Source organism: Mobula birostris, chromosome 31 (genome assembly GCF_030028105.1).
Source record: "Mobula birostris isolate sMobBir1 chromosome 31, sMobBir1.hap1, whole genome shotgun sequence".
Classification (NCBI taxonomy): domain Eukaryota; kingdom Metazoa; phylum Chordata; class Chondrichthyes; order Myliobatiformes; family Myliobatidae; genus Mobula; species Mobula birostris.
The window spans coordinates 30,779,968-30,804,609 of record NC_092400.1 but is presented as its reverse complement, the minus strand read 5'-3'; the positions used below and the strand labels follow the sequence as shown (position 1 = coordinate 30,804,609).

Below are 24,642 nucleotides of genomic sequence, written 5' to 3'. Positions count from 1 at the left end.
TGAAGATACAACCAAAAAAGGAACCCACTTTGGTGTGATCATCAAGTTACAGGTTAGATACTTGTTAATTTCACTTGCTGTAACTCAGTTTTTCTGTTGAATTCTGTAGTCGTTTCTACCAGTCGTGGTCAAGCAGCTGAATGAATCGAACACAAAGAGTACGAGAAAAAGAAATCAACCAAAACTGAACTTTTTTGGCTTGATCTGGGTTAAAGATTAATCAGATGACCTACAGCCAATGATACTGGAATACAATCTTTAAATTGGTAAGGGTGAATAAACTTCGAGCGTTCTATCAGCAATAACTCTCCCAAGAGACCCACCATTGCAAGGAAGAGCCCCCTTGCCAGAGGCTGGGCGAAGAAAGAATCGATCATCTGGGCCAATGGAGATCCCCCATTTCAGTGTTACAAATTGGAAAAGTGGCCTGAGTGAGTATTGGTACCAAGGAAGCAGTAGACTTTATGTTCTAAGCTGTTGGTCTGGGATCAACATAGTTACATTGTTGTTTGTACAGAGACAATAAAGTGCAAGATTAGATTATTTATGAGTTGCGTAGTTTATTTCTTAACCTAGTTCCATTGACGAACAGGCAACAACACTACCATGTGGTATGTGCCTGCCTCGTTTAAAGGTAAACACAAAGTTAGACCCGCATTCCCAGACTCCCGGGTCTTCCTTTGAATTAGTTTTAAGTTTTGAAGTTGTAGGACATAACAATTCCATTTAGTATCCTCATGGAGAAGTCCACTAGGACAAGTCTGCATACATAATTAAATAGTTTGAAAAATAATAGAATTGATCCTTGCATGGTTTATGTGTGTGCGTGTGTGTGTGTGTGTGTGTGTGTGTGTGCGTGTGTGTGTATGTATGTCAGAACAATTGCTTAAAAGGCTAAAGCAGTCCAGAGTTTGAAATGTCATGTGGCAGGGGTGAGTATATATGAACTTGTTGAGACCATGAGCAGTGTGAGGAGATATCCAGTCAATTTCAACATACAAGAGAAGTTTGGATAGGCACATGGAAAGGAAGAGTATAGGGGGGGGGGCGCTATGTTCCCAGTGCAGGTTATTGGGACTAGGTGGTTTAAATTGTTCAGCCTGGATTCGATGGGTCAAAGGGCCTGATTATGTGGTCTTTTCTATGACTTTCTTCTGTAAATTGAGACATAAAATGTCATCCAGTTTGGTGAATCACCCTTTATATTGGTAGGTGGTCACACCAGCAGACCTGGATGAACAGGTGGGATCATGCCGTAAAGAAAATAAATAAATACGTGATATATGCGTCTCATGTTGCTCCATCTCATTGACATAAGCATCATTTTATTCCCAATGTGTTATCTCATTCTCCACAAATGTTCAGTAATGTTGAAAAGATCTGAGCATCTCAGTGGAAACCACTATTTGGAGACATTTAGAGACGGAGTGGGCCATTGATCACCAGCTTTATTTCATTCTGATTCAACCCAAATAATTGTACCTTTAATGAAAACCTAATTCAAAAGTTTTTATGAGACTTCCTGTTGGCAGTGGATGGATTAACAGCTTTGTACAGCCGCTCCTAGTTTACTTTACTTTTCCTACTTTCCAACCTGATCTGACACTATGACTACGAGAACTGCTGAAAGTAATAAAAGAAGAAGATTCTTCTACAGTTTTGCATTCTATTATTGAATTGATGCAAAACCACAGAAAGGAAACCTCCGAGGAATTGCAGTGATTCAGAAAAGAATCCTCCAAGAGTTTCAACAACTTGGCTTTAAAATTAAGCAATTAAGCACAAAACTGGATTCTATGCAAGAAATCCTAACTGAGCACGATAAACGAATAAAAGAGAATGAAGAAACCCTGTCGATTCTGGATGAGAAAATGGACGACCTGCAAAAGCTTTATGAAAAACAATCCAAGGTTAACAACGAACTAAGACAGAAGATTATTGATTTAGAAAACAGAAGTGGAAGGAATAACATATGAATTCTTGGTCTTGAAGAGTTAACTGAAGGCGATTGTCCTACGGAATTTTTTGCAAACCTTCTGGTTCAGATATTTCCTGATATTTTCAATTCGACACCAATGATCGACTGAGCGCATAGAATACCTGGGAACAGAATATTTACAAGCAAACCTCATTCAGTGCTAATCGCTTTTCATGAGTTTCAAACAAAGGACCGTATAATTCGTGAATCTCGTTGGAAAGGTATGATTGACTTTGATGGAAAAATGATTAGAATCGTTGAAGATTTTTCAGCAGATATTATAAGGGAACATGCTAAGTTCAAAAACGTCATATTAGAGTTCCACAAAAAAGATTTAGTTGCAGTGGGTCCAAACTTCTTCACTGGCTAAGATGCACAAGACAAGACAAGAAATCATAAGTTTTGATCTTCTACTTTGGAGATGAGACACGACAAGAGAATGAGTGGCCCTGTGCCGATATTCACATGAGCTCTTAGAGTGTCATGGTGAGTGGGGTGACTGTTGACATATGCACTGGAAGCATTGGCTGGAACAAGGCACGACAGACTGTCAAGGCGCCATTCACCAGACTGCTCGACAGATGCTGCCAATTTGGCATTCAGCTCTCCACACTCTTAATGTTGCACGGTTGAAGATGCATTAAATAGAAGGAAGGAGCTCACTTCTGTCTTGGTTAGAAGGATCACCAAGTCAACACTGGGTAAATACTGTTAGATTTCAGTGGACAAGACCTTGGGAAGACAACACAAACAAACACTAGAACCAGGAGGCCTGGTGGCAGACTGTACCTCTTGGCCTCAATTCTCCTTTCCTCACACTCTCAGATATTGTCCTTGATCATGTGTATTCCCAAACACTAAAAAAATTGTTCAGGTCAAAGAACATGTTGCAGTGCATACAAAACTGTTTATCACTCATGTGCCTTCTTCTCTAGGCTTTTGTTTAGCTCAATTAGAACATAGAACATAGAAATCTACAGCACATTATAGGCCCTTTGGCCCACAATGTCATGCCAACCATGTAACCTACTCTAGAAACCACCAAGAATTTCCTTACCGCATAGACCTCTATTTCTCTAAGCTCCATGTACCTATCTAAGAGTCTCTTAAAAGACTCTGTTGTATCCTGCTCTACCACCTTCACTGGCAGTGCATTCCATGCTCCCACCACGCTCTGTGTGAAAAACTTACCTTTGACATCACCCTTGTACCTACTTCCAAGCACCTTAAAACTATGCTCCCTCGTGTTAGCCATTCCAGCCCAGGGAAAAAAGCCTCTGGCTATCAACATGATCAATGCCTCTCATCATCTTATACACCTCTATCAGGTCACCTCTCATCTTGCGTCACTCCAAGGAGAAAAGCCCAAGTTCAGTCAACCTATTCTCATAGGCCGCGCTCTTCAATCCAAGCGACATCCTTGTAAATCTCCTCTGCACTCTCTCTATAGTTTCCACATCCTTCCTGTAGTGAGGTGACTAGAACTGAGCAAAGTCCTCCAAATGGGATCTAACTAAGGTCTTATATCGCTGTAACATTATCTCACAGCTCTTGAACTCAATCCCACGGTTGGTGAATGCCAACACACCATACACCTTCTTAACAAGACTGTCAAACTGCACCGCAGCTTTAAGTATCCTATGGACATGGACCCCAAGATCTCACCGATCCTCCACACTGTCAAGAGTCCTACCACTGATATTATATACTGTCTTCAAATTTGACCTACCAAAATGAACCACTTCACATTTATCTGGGTTGAACTCCATCTGTCACTTCTCAGCCCAGTTCTGCATTCTATCAATGTCATGCTGTAACCATTGACAACACTCCGGACTATCCACTACACCACCAACTTTCGGGTCTGTGACGAGAATACACAAAGATAAGATGTTAGCTGTCCTGTGTGATCAGCAGTTGGTCTGCCACCTGTCTTCAGGAGAGAGAGAGAGATAAGGAAAACAATGGCGCAGCATTTGGAGATGTGTAATGAAGGGGAAGGAGAGCTGTCAGGAGCGGCTCCTCCTTTGAACCCTGAACTGTTTGAAGTGATGGACAGGCGATACCCCAGCAGGGGGATAAAAAGGGACAGATTCGCTAAGGCAGGACACACACGATACCCCGAGGTAACGAGACCCTGGAAGCGGTGCGCCTCTCACAAGTCGGTGGGAAGCTCTTGGACGGCTGATCGCGGGATCAGCCTTAGACGCTCAGGGTGGAAAGGCACGATCGGCGAGAACCTGGTGTGTGTCCACCCTTGCCTGGGTGCCAGGTTCAGCGCAGAGAAACGGTCGTATCTGGAAACGGAGCGGTCATGGTCGGTGACCTCAGATGATATCACAAAGGGCTCGCCCGAAAATTGACTGCAAAGGTCTGTGTGGAAGCTGTGTTGAATATTCATTCATTTTGCTCTCTCTCCTCCCCCCCATTGTCCATCGCCATGACAACGATTACTGTGAACTGAACTAAATTGAACTAGACTGTGTCACTTTGAAACTGGTCATTTACCCCTAAACAACGATAGAGCTTGATTAATCTTGTTATCTTAATTCTGTGTACATGTGTGTTTATCATTGCTGAACTGTTGCATTTATTATCCTTTTTTGATTAGAGTACTGTGTTGCTTGTTTCTTTAATAAAACTTTCTTAGTTCTAGTAATCCAGACGCCAACTGGAGTGATCCATTTCTGCTGGTTTGGCAACCCAGTTATGGGGTACGTAACAGGTCCAACCAGTGTTCAGAACTGCAGCATGGAAGGTCAAGGTTGTGACTTTCAGCACTATGGACAGAAAATGAACCTGAAGGACAACACAAAGGCCTGTGACAGACTGCACCTTCTCCCATGGCCAGGGCAATCTGGGATATCTGTCAACAGCTAGGCATTGGTGCGGTGGAAGAAGTGGGCAAGTAAATGTCTTTCCACATTCATCATTTCCTTAAACCAGTTACCTGGACATTCCATGCCCTGACACTAGAGACACAAGGTATTCTTAGGCACTTCCTGGCTTCATTTTCCATCACGTCCCAGCCATCTGATGAAGCCACGTTTCCAGTTGGATTAGCAGGGTCAAGAATTATTGGTCTGAAAAATAAAACCATTTCAACAAAGACCTCGTAAGTTCAACAGCTCGACATCCATCTCATTGAAAATGTCATGGAGTTGCTGTATATGCCATTTGTTTTCAAAGTACGCATACACCAAGAAGTACTGATGGAAAATTTAATACTTTTTGACCAAGCCCCTCAAGTTCAGTTCAGGACTAAAATACCTGCCCACCCCTGGAAACCACAGAACAAGATGCTATTGACTGGCTGGCAAGACCAGGGTTTGTTGCCCATCGTGGTGTGAAGGGGATTAGTCAAAACTACTAAGTTTGACCTAATATTCTTCCCTGTTCATCAGGAAACCAGTAGACTTCTCAGTTGTCCTATTGTCTTTCAGGTTTAACCTAGACTCCAATGGAGGCAACAACACTGAAGTACAGCAAATGGCGTCCTCAATTACAAGCTCTTTTCCCTCATGTCACTGGCTGTACTGGAAGTGAGTTTTATCCACCATTTGTAAAATCCTGCACGTGAGGACACCAAGGACCAGGGTTTTTTGATGGTGTGATTCACGATGGGTTTCAATACCTCAGAAGCCAATTCCTGTGTTGAAACTCCGTGCAGCTATCTGTATCTCTGCAACTATTAACCAGTATTTTTCTATATGTCTTGTGAGGAGGAAATGCAATTTGAGCAGTAATAAAATCTGAGTGATAATGGACAAACTCATTGATACAAAGAAGTAACATTAGAGTGAATAACATATGAAGAATTCCATAAAGTGGAGGTAAGGTTGTTTTTGTAAGTTTTTTTACAGGAAAAGGGGGATTTGGGGACTGATGTTCTTGTTCCATTTTGTGTGGAAGGAGGGGGGCTTTGGTGATCGAGGATCGTGTAGCCTTTCTTTTTTGTGCAGGGGGTTGGGGTTGCTGTTTCTCTCTGAAATGACTTCTATGGTTTTTCCTTGTTTCATAGCTACCTGGAAAAGAAAAATCTTAGAATTGTATAATGCATATGTCCTTTAAAAAAATGAACCTTTGAACCTTGCAACACACACAAACTGCTGGAGGAATTCAGCAGGCCAGGCTACGGAAAAGAGTACAGTCGAACTGTTGGGCCGAGACTCTTCAGCAGGACTGGAGAAAAAAACGATGAAGAGTAGAGTTAAAAATTGGGGGAGGGGAGGGAGAAACACAAGGTGAAAGGTGAAACCAGGAGGTGGGAGGGTGAAGTTGATTGGAGCTGGGAAGTTGACTGGTGAAAGAGAAACAGGGCTGCAGAAGGCAGAATCTAATAGGAGAGGACAGCAGGCCATGGAAGAAAGAAAAGAGGGGAGGAACACCAGAGGGAGGTGATGGGCAGACAAGGAGAAAGGGTGAGAGAGGGGAAAGGGGATGGGGAATGGTGAGGGATGGAGGACCATTACCTTAAGTTTTAGAAATTGATGTTCATTCCATCAGGTTGAAGACTACCCAGACAGAATATAAGGTGTTGTTCCTCCAACCTGAGTGTGGCCTCATTGCAACAGTAAAGGAGGTCATGGATAGACATATCAGATTGGGAATGTGAAGTGGAATTAAAATGGGTGGGTACCGGGAGATCCTGCTTTTTCTGGCGGAAGGGGTTTAGCTGTTCGGCAAAGCAATCTCCCAATCTTGAACCCTTTTAGGTGACTGAAAGGATTACCACTGGTGGAAAAGGAACGGAAGGGGGACTGGCTCACTGGCTAGGAGAGGTTGTAGATGCAGGGTGTGGTGCGGTGGTGGAGGGTAGGTTGTGGTGTTGGTGAGAAGTGAAAATGAAGGTGACGGTTTGGAATTTAATCACTTCAACAAGGTGAGACAATGCCGGCTACTTTAGAATTGAGGAACATTTGAAGTGCATTGAAGCATCTTTTATTATGATATGATTATTTTTTTCTCTCTGTTAGAACTGTCTGTACAGGAATTTGAAAGGGAACATTAACTAAAATAAAAATGTAGCTTTAATTATCAGTGTGAATTGTGGTCATGCATCTTACCTCCTGTCACGAAGTTTATTGTTTAAAAATTCTGCCAAGGATCCATTAGTGACATCGTAGTAGTCAGTCCAGTAGATGCAGAGTTCCCGATATCTGCAGATCAATTCCAGGACTGTGCGGAATCCTTCAGCCGTGTCAAAACTCTCCTTGCGATTACCTTGTTCCCAGGCATGGATAGTTAATAACTCTAGGGCATACTTTGGTGGCAGTCGTGCTCCAGCTCTCAACTCTGACTTCCGTGGCTTCACATACTAGAGAAAGTTATTGACAAAAATAAATAAATAAATGATGTTAAATATACTCCCTCCGATCCTGTATTTTTGTCTCTACATTTTAATCCTTTGTTATTTGTCTTGAGGAAGATACATGCTTTGGGCACACCCAGATCAACAATGACATGAAAATATCCATTCAACAATCCTTGTGTAACCCTTAATCCAATATTTCCATCACTCAAACTGCTACATCTAAAATTAATTTTCCTCATAAATATATCCTGAGGCTCAGGCTGCCATCTACAGATCTTTGAGGACCTAACCTAGTCCCAACATATTGATGTAGCTATAAAGAAGGCAAGACAGCGGCTAAATTTCATTAGGAGTTTGTCATCTAATACACTCAATAACTTCTACAGATGCACTGTGGAGAGCATTCCGACTGGCTGCATCACCATCTGATATGGGTGTGGGGCTACTACACAGGATCAAAGTAAGATGCAGAGAGTTATAAAATTAGTTAGCGCCATCATGGTCACTTGCTTCCGTAGTATCCAAGACATCTTCAAGGAGCAGTGCCTCAGAAAGGTGACGTCCATCATTAAGGACCCCCACCACGCAGAACATGTCCTCTTCTCATTGTTACCATCAGGAAGGAGGTACAGAATCCTGAAGGCACACTCTCAGTGATTCAGGAACAGTATCTTCCCCTCTACTGCCCAATTTCTAAATGGACATTGAACCCAGGAACACTACCTCACTAACAAGAGAAAATCTACTGATGCTGCAAATCCAAGCGGTCTACTGGAGGGACTCAGCTGGTAAGGCAGCATCTATGGAAAAGTGTATGGTTGACGTTTCTGGCTGAGACCTTTCATCAGGACTAGCGAAAAAAAGATGAGGAGTCAGAGTTAGAAGCTGGGGGGAGGGGAGGAAAAAACACAAGATGATAGGAGGGGAAGAGGGGTGAAGTGGAGCTGAGAAATTGATTAGTGAAAGAAATACAGAGCAGGAGAAGGGGGAATCTAATGGAAGAAAGAAAAGGGAGGGGGTAGCACCAGAGGGAGGTGATGGGAAAGCAAGGAGATAAGGTGAGAGAGGGACTGGGGAATGGTGAAGGAGGAGGGGGACATTACCTCACTACTTTTCTTTCTGATTTTTGACTTGGCCTCCACAGGAGAGCCTCTGAAGAAAGTGGAAGCTGGATATTAAACAAGCTGTCTGTTTATATTGGTATTAGAAAGATTCAGAATGATGCTGTTCTCCAGTAACTTACCAGTATGTACCAATATTTCAGCAGGCGGATCAAATCTTTGACTTTTGAAGTATACTCCTTCACAAATGCTCTCTGAAGTTCAGTAAAGCAGGGAGAAAATTCACCATCTGTGCTCCTGTTTTTGCTTAGAAATCTGATCAATTCACAATGTGCTTCATTTGCGTTGTACTGTCCCTCTGTAAGGAGTAAAATGGTTAACGAGCAACATTTCTGATGACAATCACAGTGCAGTTAATATATCTGAAACCAGGCAGGCGATGCATAGTGCTGCACTGTATTGTTGCCATCCAGTTTAGTAAATCTCATGATTTATAATCCAAAGGTTCTCAAATTTTTTTAGCTAGCTTGCATAGCGTTCCTCAAGGGACAAGGAGGTAACTCAGCCCAAGCTGCTAACTATTGTCATTTAACATATGGCACACAGTTCTGGTCACCCCGCTATAGGAAGGACGTTGAGGCTTCGGAGAGGATGCAAAAGAGGTTTACCAGGATGCTGCCGGGTTTGGAGGATGTGCTCTCACGAGAGGCTGGATGAACTTGGGTTGTTTTCTCTGGAGTGTCGGAGGCGGACGGGAAATCTGATAGAGGTTTACAAGCTTAAGAGAGCCACAGACAGAGTAGTCAGGGGGTATCTGTTTCCCAGGGTTGAAATGTCTATAATAGTAGAGGGCATGCATCGGAGGTGAGAGGAGGTTATTCGGGAATTTCCCACAGCTCAATCAGTGGCAGGGGCAGGTTTCTCGCAGGTCGGCAACGCATGTTCAAAGTACAGAAGGGACAAGCGGGGGCAACCATTGTCAGGGCAGCAATTGTCGGGGCAGCCATTGTTGGGATTAGGCTAGTGGTGAATGTAGGAGAGTCAGGCGCTGGCTCAAAGGAGACTTCGGATTGAAAGAGGAGTTGGCTCTGGGTGAGTTTCTGTTCAGGTTCCTCTTTTTCCTCTGGCTGTACCTAGTGTAGTGAATGGCTGTTGTGTGTTCTTCATGCTGATTGGATGTTGAGTCCTGGGAGACCCAGAGTCTCCCAGGGTTCTACACCTACATGCAGTGCATCCAGCTGCGGCTCCTGGAAGACCGTGTTAGGGAACTGGAGCAGCAGCTTGGTGACCTTTGGCTTGTACGGGAGAGTGAGGAGATAATCGATCAGAGTTACAGGGAAGTAGTCACCCCGAAGTTGCAGGAGGCGAGAGTTGAGGAACAGATCTGTGGGTGAAAATGCCTTGTTAATGAGAGAGGTCAGAGGAGAATGGCCAGACTGGTTCAAGCTGACAGGAAGGTGACAGTAACTCAAATAAACACACATTACAATAGTGGTGTGCAGAACAGCATCCCTGAACGCACAACTCAACGAACGTTGAAGTAGATGAGCTACAGCAGGAGGCACCTAATAAAGTGGCCACCGAGTGTGTTCTTCCTGAGTAAAGGTAGCAATAACTAAATATAGAACTCAATTGTCCCATGATCTGAGCCATGAACCAGAAAAGAGACACTGAAGGGAGAAAATCAAACAAGCTCCACTCTTCCCATCCTTCCAGAGCAGTATTTCCCAACCTTTTTTAATGCCATAGACTCTAAGCAATAACCAAGGGGTCCATGGACCACAGGTTGAGGACAATTGTTCTAGAGCTTACACAAAGATTAAAGTTACCTTTCAGATTTAATAATACTTATAAACATAGGTGAGATAACATTGCTGCAAGTTCTTACTTAATGCATCATAGGTCGGCAGAACATCAAATGACACACTCTCTGAAGACTTCTTTGATTTCAACTCAAAGCTCAGAGATTTTGGTGGGATGCTGCTTTGCTTTGTTGAGGTGATAGTAATATCACGGATCTCATAGGCAATGCTTCTGGAGCATTCTTCCAGAATTTGCTGAATTCCCTCGAGAATTTCAAGCCTGGTGTCTCTCTGGTCCTGGAAACTTTTGAAGCAACTGAGAAAGACGACAAGATCTGCATCTGAGTTCTGTTTTACGGCTGTACCTTTCCCCGATGACCCACCCTGTCAAAAACAATAATGTTTAATTATTTCTGATTATTACAATGAGTGGCAGACAGTTCCATTCCAGATATATGATGCAAACAAATGACCTCCATTTATTAGCTTCACTATTGATAGTCATGGGATTACAGTCCATTTACATTGTTACTTTGTTTTCACAATTACACACAGTGGCTATTTTTTCAGCTGCTTTCCATCCAAATATTCCCCTTTTCCAGAAATCATCAATCAGATGGGATGTCCACAATTTTTTCCCGAAGTAGATATTCTATGCGTATGATCATAAATGATCACTGACAGCAGGTTATTGTACTTTATTGGCAAAACATCCAGCCTCATACTCACTGAAGATACAGTTTTTATATTAAAAAAAAGTAAAACAGGAGCGGGAAGACCTGTGCTGATAACTCCATCCTGAATCTGTGGAATGCTCTGCCACAGACTGCAGTGGAGGCCAAATCCGCGGGGATATTTAAAGCAGAAGTTGATAGTTTCCTGATCGGGCTGGGCATCAAAGGATATGACCTGAAGGCAGGTGTATGGGGTTTTGAGTGGAATACAGTATCAGCCATGATGGAATGGAGGAGCAGATTCGATGGGCTGAATGGCCTAATTCTGCTCCTATGTCTTACGGTATTATGGTCCCTGCAACCAGCACTAAGTGATTCTGCTGGAAGATCTCAGTCAGCGCTGAGAGAATCACTATTGATTGCTCGGAGTAGGGCTACAAAGTTTGAAGATACGAATTTGCAGATAGCGTGTCGGCTAATGAAAATACAAAATGTAGAGGCAGCTCGAAGGGCCCATTGGGAACCTGATCCTGTGAAGGTTCAAGCAATGTTGAGACAGGGCAATGATCCTACTGTGGGGCTGGTAGATGGGGATACCAGGCTGGATGATGAAAATGAGGGGGACAGGGAAGAGTGAACACCTCTGCTTAATCCTTGTGATGATCGCATTCTCCCTTGTGAGTGCAAAACAGTAGGGACCAGGCCAGTGATTACACGTTTCCACACCAGCCACGGGGGGCATCGGCACACTGCTTCTTCCTCTCAGGGGGTGGGGCCAAGGAGGAGGCTCAGGAATGTGTGAGGGATGGTGTAATGGACACCTTCGACACATCACAGCTCAGAGAATTCTACGACGAGGAATTAGCAAGTTTAGAGGAAAGATAGAGACAAAAGACTGGGGAGCCCTTGGCTGCATAAAGGTTATTGAGAATATGGGAAGAGGGGGTACCAGAGGGAACCTATCTAACGAAGAGATGGGTGCCTTAAGAAGCCTGTCGTCCCAACATGCAATTGATAATGCCCTGAGAACATGGCATGCTTCTCCTGAGCATGATGCATCACCATGGATTTGAGTAACAGCAGCAGTTCAACTTGGGTATCCCACTCTTACTGAATGGAATTTAAACCCCAAAAGGAGTGGAGCACAGTAGACAAGGCAACTACACTTCTATGCCAGTGGACTCTTATCAGACCAGAGGATATTGAATTAACTTCTGGAATGTTAGGACACATGGTTACCGAGACAGTTTTCTCAATAAAAGGGCTACTGCTGTCTTTAATAGCACCAGCAGCTGGTCATCCTATAAGTAGAGCGATTCAATTATTACAGGTGTCGAAAATGTAGAAGAGGGTGCCCATAGCCAGGTGCAGAGGTTAATTGGCAGACCACAGTATGTGTGCCTGCAGACAGAGTGATCAGCAGCACTGGGGCTCCACAGGGGACTGTCTTGTCTCCCTTTCTCTTCACCATTTACACCTCGGACTTCAAATACTGCACAGTCTTGTCATCTTCAGAAGTTTTCAGATGACTCTGCCATACTTGGATGCATCAGCAAGGGAGCTGAGGCTGAGTACAGGGCTACGGTAGGAGACTTTGTCACATGGTGTGAGCAGAATTATCTGCAGCTTAATGTGAAAAAGACTAAGGAGCTGGTGGTAGACCTGAGGAGAGCTAAGGTACCAATGACCCCTGTTTCCATCCAGGGGGTCAGTATGGACATGGCGGAGGATTACAAATACCTGGCAATACAAATTGACAATAAACTGGACTGGTCAAAGAACACTGAGGCTGTCTACAAGAAGGGGCAGAGCCATCTCTATTTCCTGAGGAGACTGAGGTCCTTTAACATCTGCCGGACGATGCTGAGGATGTTCTAGGAGTCTGTGGTGGCCAGTGCTATCATGTTTGCTTTTGTGTGCTGGGGCAGCAGGCTGAGGGTAGCAGACACCAACAGAATCAACAAATTCATTCGTAAGGCCAGTGATGTTGTGGGGATGGAACTGGACTCTCTCACGGTGGTGTCTGAAAAGAGGATGCTGTCTAAGTTCACAGGATCACAAGACAAAGGAGCAGAAGTAGGCCATTTGGCCCATTGAGTCTGCTCCGCAGCTCCCCCATGAGCTAAACTATTCACCCATCTAGTTCCAATTTCTGGCTTTTTCCCCATATCCCTTGATACCCTGACTAATTAGATACCAGTCAATCTACTCTTTAAACACCCTCAATGATCAGGCCTCCACAGCTGTATGTGGCAATGAATTCCACAAATCCACGACCCTCTGGTTAAAAAAAATTCTCCTCATCTCTGTCTTAACTGGATACCTTCTAATTCTAAGACTATGGCCTCTTGTCCTGGACTCACCCACCAAGGGAAACAACCTTTCCACATCTACTCTGTCCAACCCTTTCAACATTCGAAATGTTTCTATGAGATCCCCTCTCATTCTTCTATACTCTAATGAACACAGTCCAAGAGCCGACAAATGCTCCTCATATGTTAGCCCCTGCATTCCAGGAATCATCCTCGTAAATCCTCTCTGAACTCTCTCCAACATCAGTACATCCTTTTTAAGATAGGGGGCCCAAAACTGCACACACTATTCCAAATGAGGTCTCACCAGTGCCCGATAGAGCCTCATCAACACCTTCTTACTCTTATACACTATTCCTCTTGAAATGAGTGCCAACATAGCATTCACTTTCCTTACTGCCGATCCAACTTGGTGGTTAACCTGTAGGGTATCCTGCACGAGGACCCCCAAGTCCCTTTGCACTTCCAATTTTTGAATTTTCTCCCCATCTAAATAATAATCTGCTCGATTATTTCTTCTTCCCAAATGTACAACCGTACATTTGTCAACGTTGTATCTCATCTGCCATTTCTTTGCCCACTCTCCTAAACTGACTAAGTCTCTCTGCAACCTTTCCGTTTCTTCAACATTTCCTGCTCCTCCACCTATCTTGCTGTCATCCGCAAACCCACAAAACCATTTAATCCATAATCCAAATCATTGATATACATCGTAAAAAGAAGCGGCCCCAACACCGACCCCTGTGGAACACCACTAGTAACCGGCAACCAATCAGAATAGGATCCCTTTATTCCCACCCTTTGCTTTCTGCCTATCAGCCAATGCTCCTCCCATTTCAATATCTTTCCTATAATTCCATGGGCTCTCATCTTATTAAGCAGCCTCATATGCGGCAGCTTATCGAAGGCCTCTTGAAAATCCAAATACACAACATCCTCAGCCTCTCCCTTGTCAAGCTTATTCGAGATTACCTCTAAAAATTCCCATAGGTTGGTGAGGCAGGATCTTCCCTTCATGAAACCACGCTGGCTTCGGCCTATCTTGTCATGCACCTCGAGGTATTTCATAACCTCGTCCTTGCGGATTGACTCCAATATCTTTCCAACTACCGATGTCAGACTAATAGGTCTGTAATTTTCTGTTTGCTGCCTCCTTCCTTTCTTAAATAGCGGAACTACATTTGCAACCTTCCAGTCCTCCGGAACCATGCCAGAGTCTATTGATTCCTGGAAGATCATTTCCAATGCTTCCACAATCTCCAAAGCCACCTCCTTCAGAACCCTTGGTTGCACCTCATCCAGACCAGGATACTTATCTATTCTTAGTCCACTTAGCTTCCCAAGCACTTTCTCTCTAGTAATCTTGACCGTACCTAATTCTATTCCTTGATACCTCTGGCTATCAGGTATACTGCTCATGTCTTCCACTGTGAAGACTGATGCATAATACTCATTCAGTTCCTCCGCCATCTCTTTGTTATCCATTATAATTTCTCCAGCATCATTTTCAACTGGTCCCGTATCTACTCTTGTCACTCTTTTACTCTTCATATATTTAAATAAACTCTTAATATCCTTTTTCATGTTAATAGCCAACTTCCTGTCATAATTCATCTTTTCTTTCCTAATGACTTTCTTAGTTTCCTTCTATAAGTTTTTTAAAGTCTTCCAGTCCTCATTTTTCCCACTAATTTTTGCTTCCTTCTACGCCGTTTCTTTTGCTTTTATATTTGCCTTAACTCTCTCGTTAGCCACATTTGTGCCATTTTTCCATTCATGATTTTCTTTTTTCTTGGAATATATTTTTCCTGCATTTTCCTTATTTCTTGTAGGAATTTCATCCAATTCTGCTCTGCCGTCCCTCCATTTAGCTTACTTTTCCAATCGACTTGGGCAAGTTCCGCTCTCATACCACTTTAATTTTCCCTGTTCCACTGAAATACCGATACACCTGATACCAGCTTCTCCTTTTCAAATTTGAAACTGAACTCAATCACATTATGATCACTACTTCCAAGGGGTTCCTTTACCTCCAGCTCCCTAATTGCCTCAGGTTCGTTACACAGCACCCAATCCAAAACAGCCGGTCCCCTGGTGGGCTTATGGACAAGCTGCTCCAAAAAGCCATCCCGTAGGCATTCTACAAACTCCCTCTCCTGAGATCCACTACCTTCCTGACTTTCTCAATCCACTTTCATATTAAAATTCCCCATAATTATCTTGACATTTTCCTTCTGACACGCTTTTTCTATTTCCAGCTGCAACTTGTAGCCCACATCCCGGCTGCTGTTTGGAGGCCTGTATATAACAGCTATTAGTGTCTTTTTACCCTTGCCATTTCTTAATTCTACCCATAAGGATTCTACCTCTTCTGATCCTATGTCCCTTCTTTCTATTAATTTGATATCATTACTTACCATCAGGGCCACGCCACCCCTTTTACCTACCATCCTATCTTTCCTATACACTGTGTATCCTTGGATAGTCAGCTCTCAATCACATCCATCATTTAGCCATGACTCGGTGATGGCCACAATGTCATATCTTTTAACCTGTAGCTGTGCAGCAAGGTTGCATGCCATCTTGGACAATGTCTCCCATCCACTACATAATGTACTGGGTGGGCACAGGAGTACATTCAGCCAGAGGCTCATTCCACCGAGATGCGGCACAGAGCGTCATAGGAAGTCATTCCTGCCGGTGGCCATCAAACTTTTCAACTCCTCCCTTGGAGGGTCAGACACCCTGAGCCAATAAGCTGGTCCTGGCATTATTTCATAACTTAGTGGCATAATTTACATATTACTATTTAACTATTTATGGTTTTTATTACTATTTATTATTTATGGTGCAACCGTAATGAAAACCAATTTCCCCCGGGATCAATAAAGTATGACTCTGACTAATTAAACAGATGGAGATTGGGTGATCCTGCACATCCCATAAAGAAATATTTTTAGCGTAGTTTAAAGCTGGTATTCGGAAGGAGTAAGTAAATGGGTTTCCTACCCCTAGCCGCTACGCAATGTGGAAGTACTATCAGGAAGAGCAAGAAGGCGAAACTGTTGAGGGGGAAGGGTCATTATTCAAGTCCTATGCAGACAGAGGTCCTTTTGTCCTCTGCCAGATTCCTCACATTCCATTCATGGTTCCCTGCGAAGGATATTAGTTCGCCAGCAGTGGGAATTGAGGTGTGGTTAGTACATTCGCGCCTCATCGTTGTAGGGAGGGGTTCATTTGACCTGCATCCCTCTTCCCTGTAAATAGTGTGATTGATCTAAAGGTGGAGAAATGCAAGGTGTGGCCACGTGCGCCAGTTATTTTTGTGCGTTTAAAGCCTTGAAGAGATTCTGTGAATGCCTTGAGTCCCAGCCATTTGCTTTTTCCCTATTAGTTGTTCTCTGATAAGTGTTGTTTCTCTTTGAGAAATGAACTGTCTTTTTTAAGTTTTTGCAGTTTCATAGGAAGTTTTAAAGAGGAGTACTACAGCCAGGCTTTGTGATTTTTGTTTTGTTTTTAATCTGTTACTTTGTTTCTTGTTTTCTAAATCTGTTACATGTTTATTGTGTCTTAATATGTTACTTTGTTATTTGTCTCTCCACATCATTGGTTTATGGATGACTCATTTCATACTGGCCGTATGAAATTTGAGTTGAAATTTGGGCAACTTAATTCCTGATATGAGCTGCCCACATTTCAGAGGGAATTGAGCATCTGGAGAGCAATTCTTATAGTTCTACTGTTTTTGTGTTTTCTAAATGTCCAGTGACAATCAGGATAAATATACCTATTCACAGAGAGTGCTGTCTGTATCACTTGCCAGACCCACAAACCTGATTCTACATTACAGGCATGGCTGCTATACAAGGAAGTAAGGGGACTAGGACCTCGTGATTTATAAGGCAGAGTTTGAACTGGGGCTCCAGTGAGCTAGAAGATAATGTGGGAAATTCGGACCCAGTGGGTTTGATGGCAGGGGATAAACTGGTTACTGGTCAGTTAAAAGGCAGTGTTGCCAGGATTTGGTCTGTTCCCTTCCCTTTGTGCAAGGGTATTAATGGCTTGAAACCTGACGGTGGTTGCTGCAAGTGAGGTGAACTGTGTTATAAGGGAGAAGTAGTTCTTTTGGGAAATGTGGAAGTTCTGGATGCTTATCTACTGCAGACCTGAAACAGATTCCATTGGCAAGACAACCTGATTGACTGGTGAGAGCCCATTCACCTGGCCCCTGCAGCCAGCACCATGTGATTCTGCTGCTAATACAGTGCTGCCCATGATGGGTGTCTTAGTCAAGAGAGGAGGAGGGCAAATCTGATCTCTGTCCTTGGGGAACTGGTAGGAGGACAAAGGAGGGGCAAAGCAGATAAAATACAATTTCCAATTCTAAATAATAATTCAACTGATCAATCATATCACAGTGCTGAATTGCGTCCTCACGCTTTTCCCTGCCTCAATTTATACCAAAATTGTTTAGCTATCCGATTTTCAAAGTTTTAACATCTCAACCAATCCCAAACCGTAATTTTTTTTTGGATGGGACTAGAAAGATGAAACCAAATTTCAAATTGTCACCATTGGCCACCTCATTATCCAGAAAGCTGAAGTAGAGGCAAGCCATTCCTGAGCTCTATCAGCTGTCCAGGAAGACGATGATAGCTAGGATACCTTGGGAGATTTCCCAATGAGCCAAAACAGATTATAATTTAATGTAGTTCTTTGGCAGAAACTCTATAATACTGCTGTACAACTGTTTGCTGCCAAACTTGTTAACATTTTGGGAAACTTCTTTGACATTCTGGTGTCCTAGAAGAAAACCCATTTTCAACAATTTATCTTCAAATCAGGAGCGAAAAGGGCTGTAAAGTTGGAGATTCAGCCAACACCATTACAGGCACAAACATCCCTACCAATGAGAACATCTTCAAGAGGCAGTTCCTCAAGAAGGTGGCGTCTACCATTAAGGTCCCTCACCATCAGGGACGTGGCCTCTTCTTGTTACTACCATCAGGGAGGTGGTACACATTCAACGTTTTGCCAACAGGTTTTCTCCCTCTGCCATCAAATTTCTGGATTGTTGATGAACCCAAGAACACTGTCTCACTGTTTCTCTTCAGCACTATTTATTTATTTCTTTACTAGTTATAACTTATCGTAATTTTCTCAAGCTTGAACTGCACTGTTACCACAAAATAACAGATTTCACAATGTATGTCAGTGATATAAACCTGATTCTAATATCATCAAATTCATCTGAAAACAACTCCATTCACAAGGAAATGAATTAAAAGATAAATTAAAATAAGAAATTATTCAAATCACTTGGAGGCACAGTAAACGTTTACATTAAAAGCCAAGCAACTCACCTTAACAGCTCTGACCACTTTAATGTTGGGTTGAGACATAAAACATCGATTCTTTAAAAATACACAGATTCTGTGCACAGCCTGCTTCACCTCAGCATTAAATCCGACTGGCTCCAAGTTTCTTTTGATGAAGTCATCCAGTCTCCTGGGCTCTGTGTAGTACAGCTCCATTGTCGCTGAGCGTATGTTCTTCCTCAGGACTGCGGTCTTATCTCTGCCCCACAGATGCAGTGGATGAGGAGCTGAACTTCTTTATAAACTGGTTGTTAGCTCCACCTTCAAATAATAAAAATGCCGTGCAACGTGGAGATAAGCTTTTCTCAGTGCAATAAGATTTGTACACATCACAGTTCAGTGACTGATCCACCCCTGCACTGCCTCGGATGTTTTGGAACACAATGGAAATTAGCTCTCCTAAGTTTCATTTCCTTACTGTGCTGTTCCTGTGACTTTCTATTCCTGGTTCCATTAAGATTTTCCTCACTGCCCTCTGGTCAGTGGCATTTTTCCTTCATTGATCCACATTTCAAGGGTAATTTTGGTAACTGGAATAACACGGGGCAAATGCTAAGAAGTCCTATCCCTGAGACCCATATTGCAACCCAAAAAGGAATCAAATCACAAACAAGAGTAAACCTGCAGATACTGAAAATCCAAAGCAACGCACACAAAATGCTGGAGGAACTCAGCAGGCCAAGCAGCATCAATGGAAAAAAGTGCAGTCAATGTTTCGGACCGAGACTCTTCAGCAGGATGGAGAAAAATAGATCAGAAGTAGACTTAAAAGGTGGGGGAGGAGAGAGAAGCAGAAGGTGAAACTGGGAGGGGGAGGTGTGAAGTAAAGAGCTGGGAAGTCGATAGTTGAAAGAGATACAGTGCTGGAGAAGGGGGAGTCTGATAGTAGGGAACAGAAGGCCATGGAAGAAAGACAAGGCGGGGGAAAGCACCAGAGGGAGGTGATGGGCAGGCAAGGAGATAAGGTGAGAGAGAAAAGGGAATGGGGAATGGTGAATCGTGGGGCGCATTACCAGAACTTTTAGAAATGGATGTTCATGCCTTCTGGTTGGAGGCTACCTAGACAGAATATAAGGTGCTGTTCCTCCAAACTGAGTGTGGCCTCTTCGCGACAGTATAGGTGGCCATGGATTGACATATCGGAATGGGAATGAGAAGTGCAATTAAAATGGGAGATCCCACTTCCACTGGCAGACGAAAAAGTCTCCCAGTCTACGTCAGGTCTCACCGATATACAGGAGGCCAGACCTCTGCAATCAGCTGGACCACATGTCACCTCGGGGTTCTGAAAGAAGAAGCTGAAGAGATTGTAGAGGCATTGGTAATGATCTTTTGAGAATCTCTAGAATTTGGAATGGTTCCGGAGGACTGGTAAATTCCAAATTCATTCCGTTCTTTAAGAAGGTTGGGAGGCAGATGAAAGGTAATTATAGCAACACACTCAAAACGCTGCTGGAACTCAGCCGGCCAGGCAGCATCTAGGCAAACGAGTATAGTCGACACTTTCAATTGCTGGTCCTTAAACTTTCTCACGTCCTGCAAGGAGCAGAGCATTGCCTGTCTACTGACTACAGAACCTGCTGTCTACAACACCAGCAGGCATGGACGTCTCCAGACCGTGACCCCTGTTGCAGGCCTCAACGGCTCTAATGGTCCTGAGCAGATTCAAAACCCAGAATCCATCGCCATCAAAGCGTGTTCCAACAATCTCAGACACCTTCAAGGTACCAATTGTACATTCTCCAACTCCAACTTTATCCTTGACCAACAGCACCTTCAGGCCAGGACTTTTATGAACTCCACTGGAACCCCCGTCTCCCATTCCCCCACCACCACTCTGCAATCCCCTGTCTCTCTCCCAGCATTTGGGTCCTTGGAGATGCTTTCTCCTTCTTACCCCACTTTCCCTGAACACCCCAACCCACCGCTCTCTGACACGACCAACCCCCTTCCCCCCTCTGATCCAAGCTCTCATCCATACCAGGCCTTCACCGTCCCCTGCGACCTTCCCCCCTCTGAGGCAGAACGTTCTGTCCTCAGTAAGGGTCTCACCACTCCTCTCTCCAATTCCAAACTCACTCCTTCCGAATGTACTGCTCTCCACGCACCCCCGGGCTAATCCTAACCTCACCATCAACATCAAACTCACAGATAAGAGGGGTGCTATAGTAGTCTGGCATTGACCCTTACCTTGCTGAGGCCCAGCGACAACTGTCAAGCACCTCCTCTTACTTACCCCATGAACAGGACCCCACTAAGCACCAGGCCTCAAAGCACTCCATTTCTTTCTGGACACCAGACCCAGCCAGTTTCCTTCCACCACCACTTTCCTCCATCTGGCGGAACGTCCTCGCTCTCAATAAGTTCTTATTTGGCTCCTCCCACTTCCTTCAAACAAAAGGTTTAGCAAATGGTACTCGCATGGATCCCAGCTATGCCTGCCCTTTCGTCAGCTACATGGAACAGTCTATCTTACTACTCTGACGTCTACTCCCCAACTTTTCCTATGCTACATCGACAACTGCATGGGATCTGCTGCCTGCACCCATGCCCAGCTTATTGACGTCATCAACTTTGTCTGAAACTTCCACCCTGACCTCAAATTTAACTGGTCCTTTTCCGACACCTCCCTCCCCTCTCTAGATCGCTCTATCTCTGTCTCTGGAGACAGCTTATCAACTGATGTCTATTATAAAACCCGTGACTCTCACAGCTACCTGGACTATACCTCCTCCCACCCTATCACTTGTGAAAATGCCATCACAGTCTCTCAATTCCTCCATCTCCGCTGCATCTGCTCTCAGGATGAGGCTTTTCACTGCAGAGCAACGGAGATCTTGTCCTCCTTCAAAGAAAGGGGCTTCCCTTCCTCCACCTTCATCATCGCTGCCCTGAACAGCACCTCTTCTATTTCGCACAAGTCTGCCATCTCCACATCCTCCCACACCCCTACTAGTCCTCATCTACCACCCCACCAGCCTCCACATCCAGCACATAATCCTTCGTCTTTTCGTCATCACCAACAGGATCCCAAGCACATCTTTTCCTCACCCCTACTTTCTGCTCTCCGCAGGGACAAGTAATTGGGAACACAAATGGAACGTTGCTCTTTGTTGCCAATGCGGTGGAGTATGATAGAAGGAAATGTCTCCATACAACTCAACAGGGCATTACTGAGGCAATGTGTGGAGTGCTATCTAAATATTTCTTTGGTCTTCTTATTCATGGGAAGAGAGGAAACAGTTTGTAAGCTTGATTCCTGGGATTAAAAGCTGTTTTATGAGAAAAGGTTGAGGGGGTTGGTCATTTCCTCTTTGGAAATTATACCCACTGGAGTTACAGAAAGATGAGAGGTTTACTCACTGACAGTCTGAGAGGAATCGACAGGACAGATAGTCAACAAATACATGCCTTGTGAGAGAGGGCATATTTTCAAAAATGAGGAGAGAGATGAAGAATGAATGATTATATATCTCAGACCGAGATGGACACATGGTTGTTCTATGGGGAAGTTCATCACAGGTAAAACCGTGCTGACCACTGAGCACGTTTACATGAAATGCTGTCATAGGAAAGCAGCATCCCTCATCAGAGATCCCCATCTCCCAGGACATGCATTCTTTTTGCTTCTGCCATCAGGTAGAAGGCACAAGAGCCTCTGGGCTCCCACCACCAGGTTCAGGAACAGTTACTACCCCCTAACCATTAGTCTCGTGAATAAAATGAAGGGCCTCGTGCTTGCCCCATCATTGAAACCTTCCCACAACCACTGATCTCACTTTTAGGGAATCTTTATCTTATCTCATGTTCTTGTTATTTATTACCATTTATTTATACTGTACTTGCATTTGCACAGTTTGTTGTCTTCTGCACTCTGGTTGGTCTTTCATTAATCCTGTTATAGTTACCATTATATAGACAATTCTGTGGAATTGGGCTGGAAAAGGCAGCAGGTGTCCAAATGGAGTGGAATAAAACAAATCCATTATAAAACTGCTCACATCCCTTTTTTTATATAACAGACATCTGTCCGCTTTATCATTCTGAGAAGTTGGTCTGCACCTGCACTTTGGCTCATTCCTCATACGTTACGTTGTCCCAAACATTCAGCCCACTCCCTCTTCTACTGGAAAATAGAATTTTCCAACCCACTCTCTCTTCTATTGGAAAATAGAATAAAATAGAATAGAGTTTTCTATTGGAGAGCTTGCATGCCTATCTTTGCAGCTCATCCAATCAGAAAGGGAACAGATCAGCTGTGTCCGAGTGAGTGATGCTCGATGCGCCGTGAAACTAAACCCTCGGTAGGATGTTTGATACTAACTGTGAAAAAAGAATTAAAATCACTTATTGCAAAGCTCCGAAAGCCCAGGAAACAATGGTGACGCGTTCTGCGTCGTAATTACCTTAGGAGTGCAGTGGCCCCTTTGTGTAAATTCGGACCTCAGCAATAAATGGAAGCAATCCTGCTAAGTTTCACTGGGAAGAGTACAGCCTAGGGTTAATCGAACGAGTGGAGATGAAAGGTGCTGTTTCGACACAAGTAAACAATATTCGTGTCGATTCACAGGCTGAAGTTCAGCAAACTGTTTTGATTTCCCCGTTCTCGGGCTAAGTTTCGATTTCGAGATCTGACGTTGCTGTTAACAGAGGAAACGTTCAAAGTCAGAAGCAGGAAACTGTGGAAAAAATTATCAGCAGGCAGCAAGTATTAGAGATCGGAGAGAACAAGTTATCGTTAAGTGCAGAGAGCAGACAAAGGGAATTCAGTATCTCTGGTAGAGTGAGGCCACGGTTAAAGTGACTGACAGGTGAGATGCAGTGATAATGTTTCCTCTTACTGGGTAGCCTGGGACCAAGAGACATCGTTGACAGGAAGAATTGAACTCTGAGATGGAGAATGGATAACTCTCTACCCCGGAGGGATGTGGAAACCCAGTAAATTTCATCCATTTTCGGTCCGACACCACCAGGTTCAGGGACAGTATTAACACCCACACTTCACTCACCTCAACACTGAACTGATTTCACAGACTATGGACTCACTTTCAATAACTCTACAACTGATGTTCTCAGTATTCGTTATTTAACTATTTTTATAGCATTATTTTATATTTGAACAGTTTCTTTTTATTTGCAAATTGGTTGGCAGTATGTAGTTTTTCATTAATTCTATGCATTTCTGTGTTTTAAATGCCTGCAAGAAAATGTATCTCAGGGTGGTGTATGCTGACAGATACACACTGATAATAAATGTACTTTGAATTTAGAGGTTCACATCTTCTATTGCTGTCAGCATACATTGGCGTGCTGTAATTGCCATAACAATATTCTTTTTGCAGATAATTACAAGATGAGGAGAAGCATAAGTAAAAATAAACTTAACTTACATAAATTATCAATAACTTGCACATGTGCAAATTAAACAGTGACACCAGTGTGATTGACAGTGAAAAAAATACTCTGAGGTTTTTCAGATTGGCTCATGTACTTAATAGCAGTGGGAATGAAGCTTTGAGACTTGGGTCTTCAGGCTCCTGTTTCTCCTGCCTGATGCCAGCATCCAGTTAGCGGGGATCCCTGATGAGGGATGCTCCTTTCCTGGAACTGTCATGGTCCGGTCCATGAAATCTACATTCCGGTTCATCGATCCTTATTCCGGGTGTTCCTGTTTTCCTTTGATTCTAGTTTTGGACTGGCTACATAAATAGCTCCTCGATTCAGCTTTGGGCGCTAGACTGTTCGTTTTCTCTCCCTCTCTGACCCTCTCCCCCTCTCCCCCTCCCTCCCTCCCTCTCTCTCTCCCTCCCTCCCTCCTTCACTCTCCGTCCCCTTCTCTCCCTCTCCCCCTCCATCTCCATCTCTCTCTCCCCTCAATCTCTCTCTCCCTCTCCCTATCTCTCAATCTCCCTCCCTCTCTCTCAGTCCCCCTTCCTCTCCCTCTCTCTCTCTCCCTCCCTCTCCCTCCTTCTCTCTCCCTCCCTCTCGCTCTCTCTCTCTCTCTCCCTCCCTCCCTCCCTCTCCCCTCTCTCCCTGTCTCTCACTCCCTCTCCCTCCCTCTCTCACTCTCTCGCTCTCTCACTTCCCCTCCCTCTCCCGCTCTCTCACTCTCCCTCCCTCCCA

General features: G+C 44.0%; 1 protein-coding gene across 1 annotated transcript in view; it reads right to left on the bottom strand.

Annotated features, from left to right (window-relative positions):
• LOC140190729 (2'-5'-oligoadenylate synthase 3-like) overlaps positions 1–23,116 on the bottom strand; it is a 130,674-nt gene extending 107,558 nt beyond the window's left edge. The window contains 6 exon segments of the mRNA XM_072247545.1: positions 4,929–5,061; positions 7,045–7,295; positions 8,536–8,711; positions 10,242–10,539; positions 18,505–18,780; positions 22,926–23,116. Coding sequence (XP_072103646.1) covers positions 4,929–5,061; positions 7,045–7,295; positions 8,536–8,711; positions 10,242–10,539; positions 18,505–18,675 — 1,029 coding nt within the window. The 5' untranslated portion in view covers positions 18,676–18,780; positions 22,926–23,116.
• Between the last annotated feature and the right edge of the window lie 1,526 nt (positions 23,117–24,642).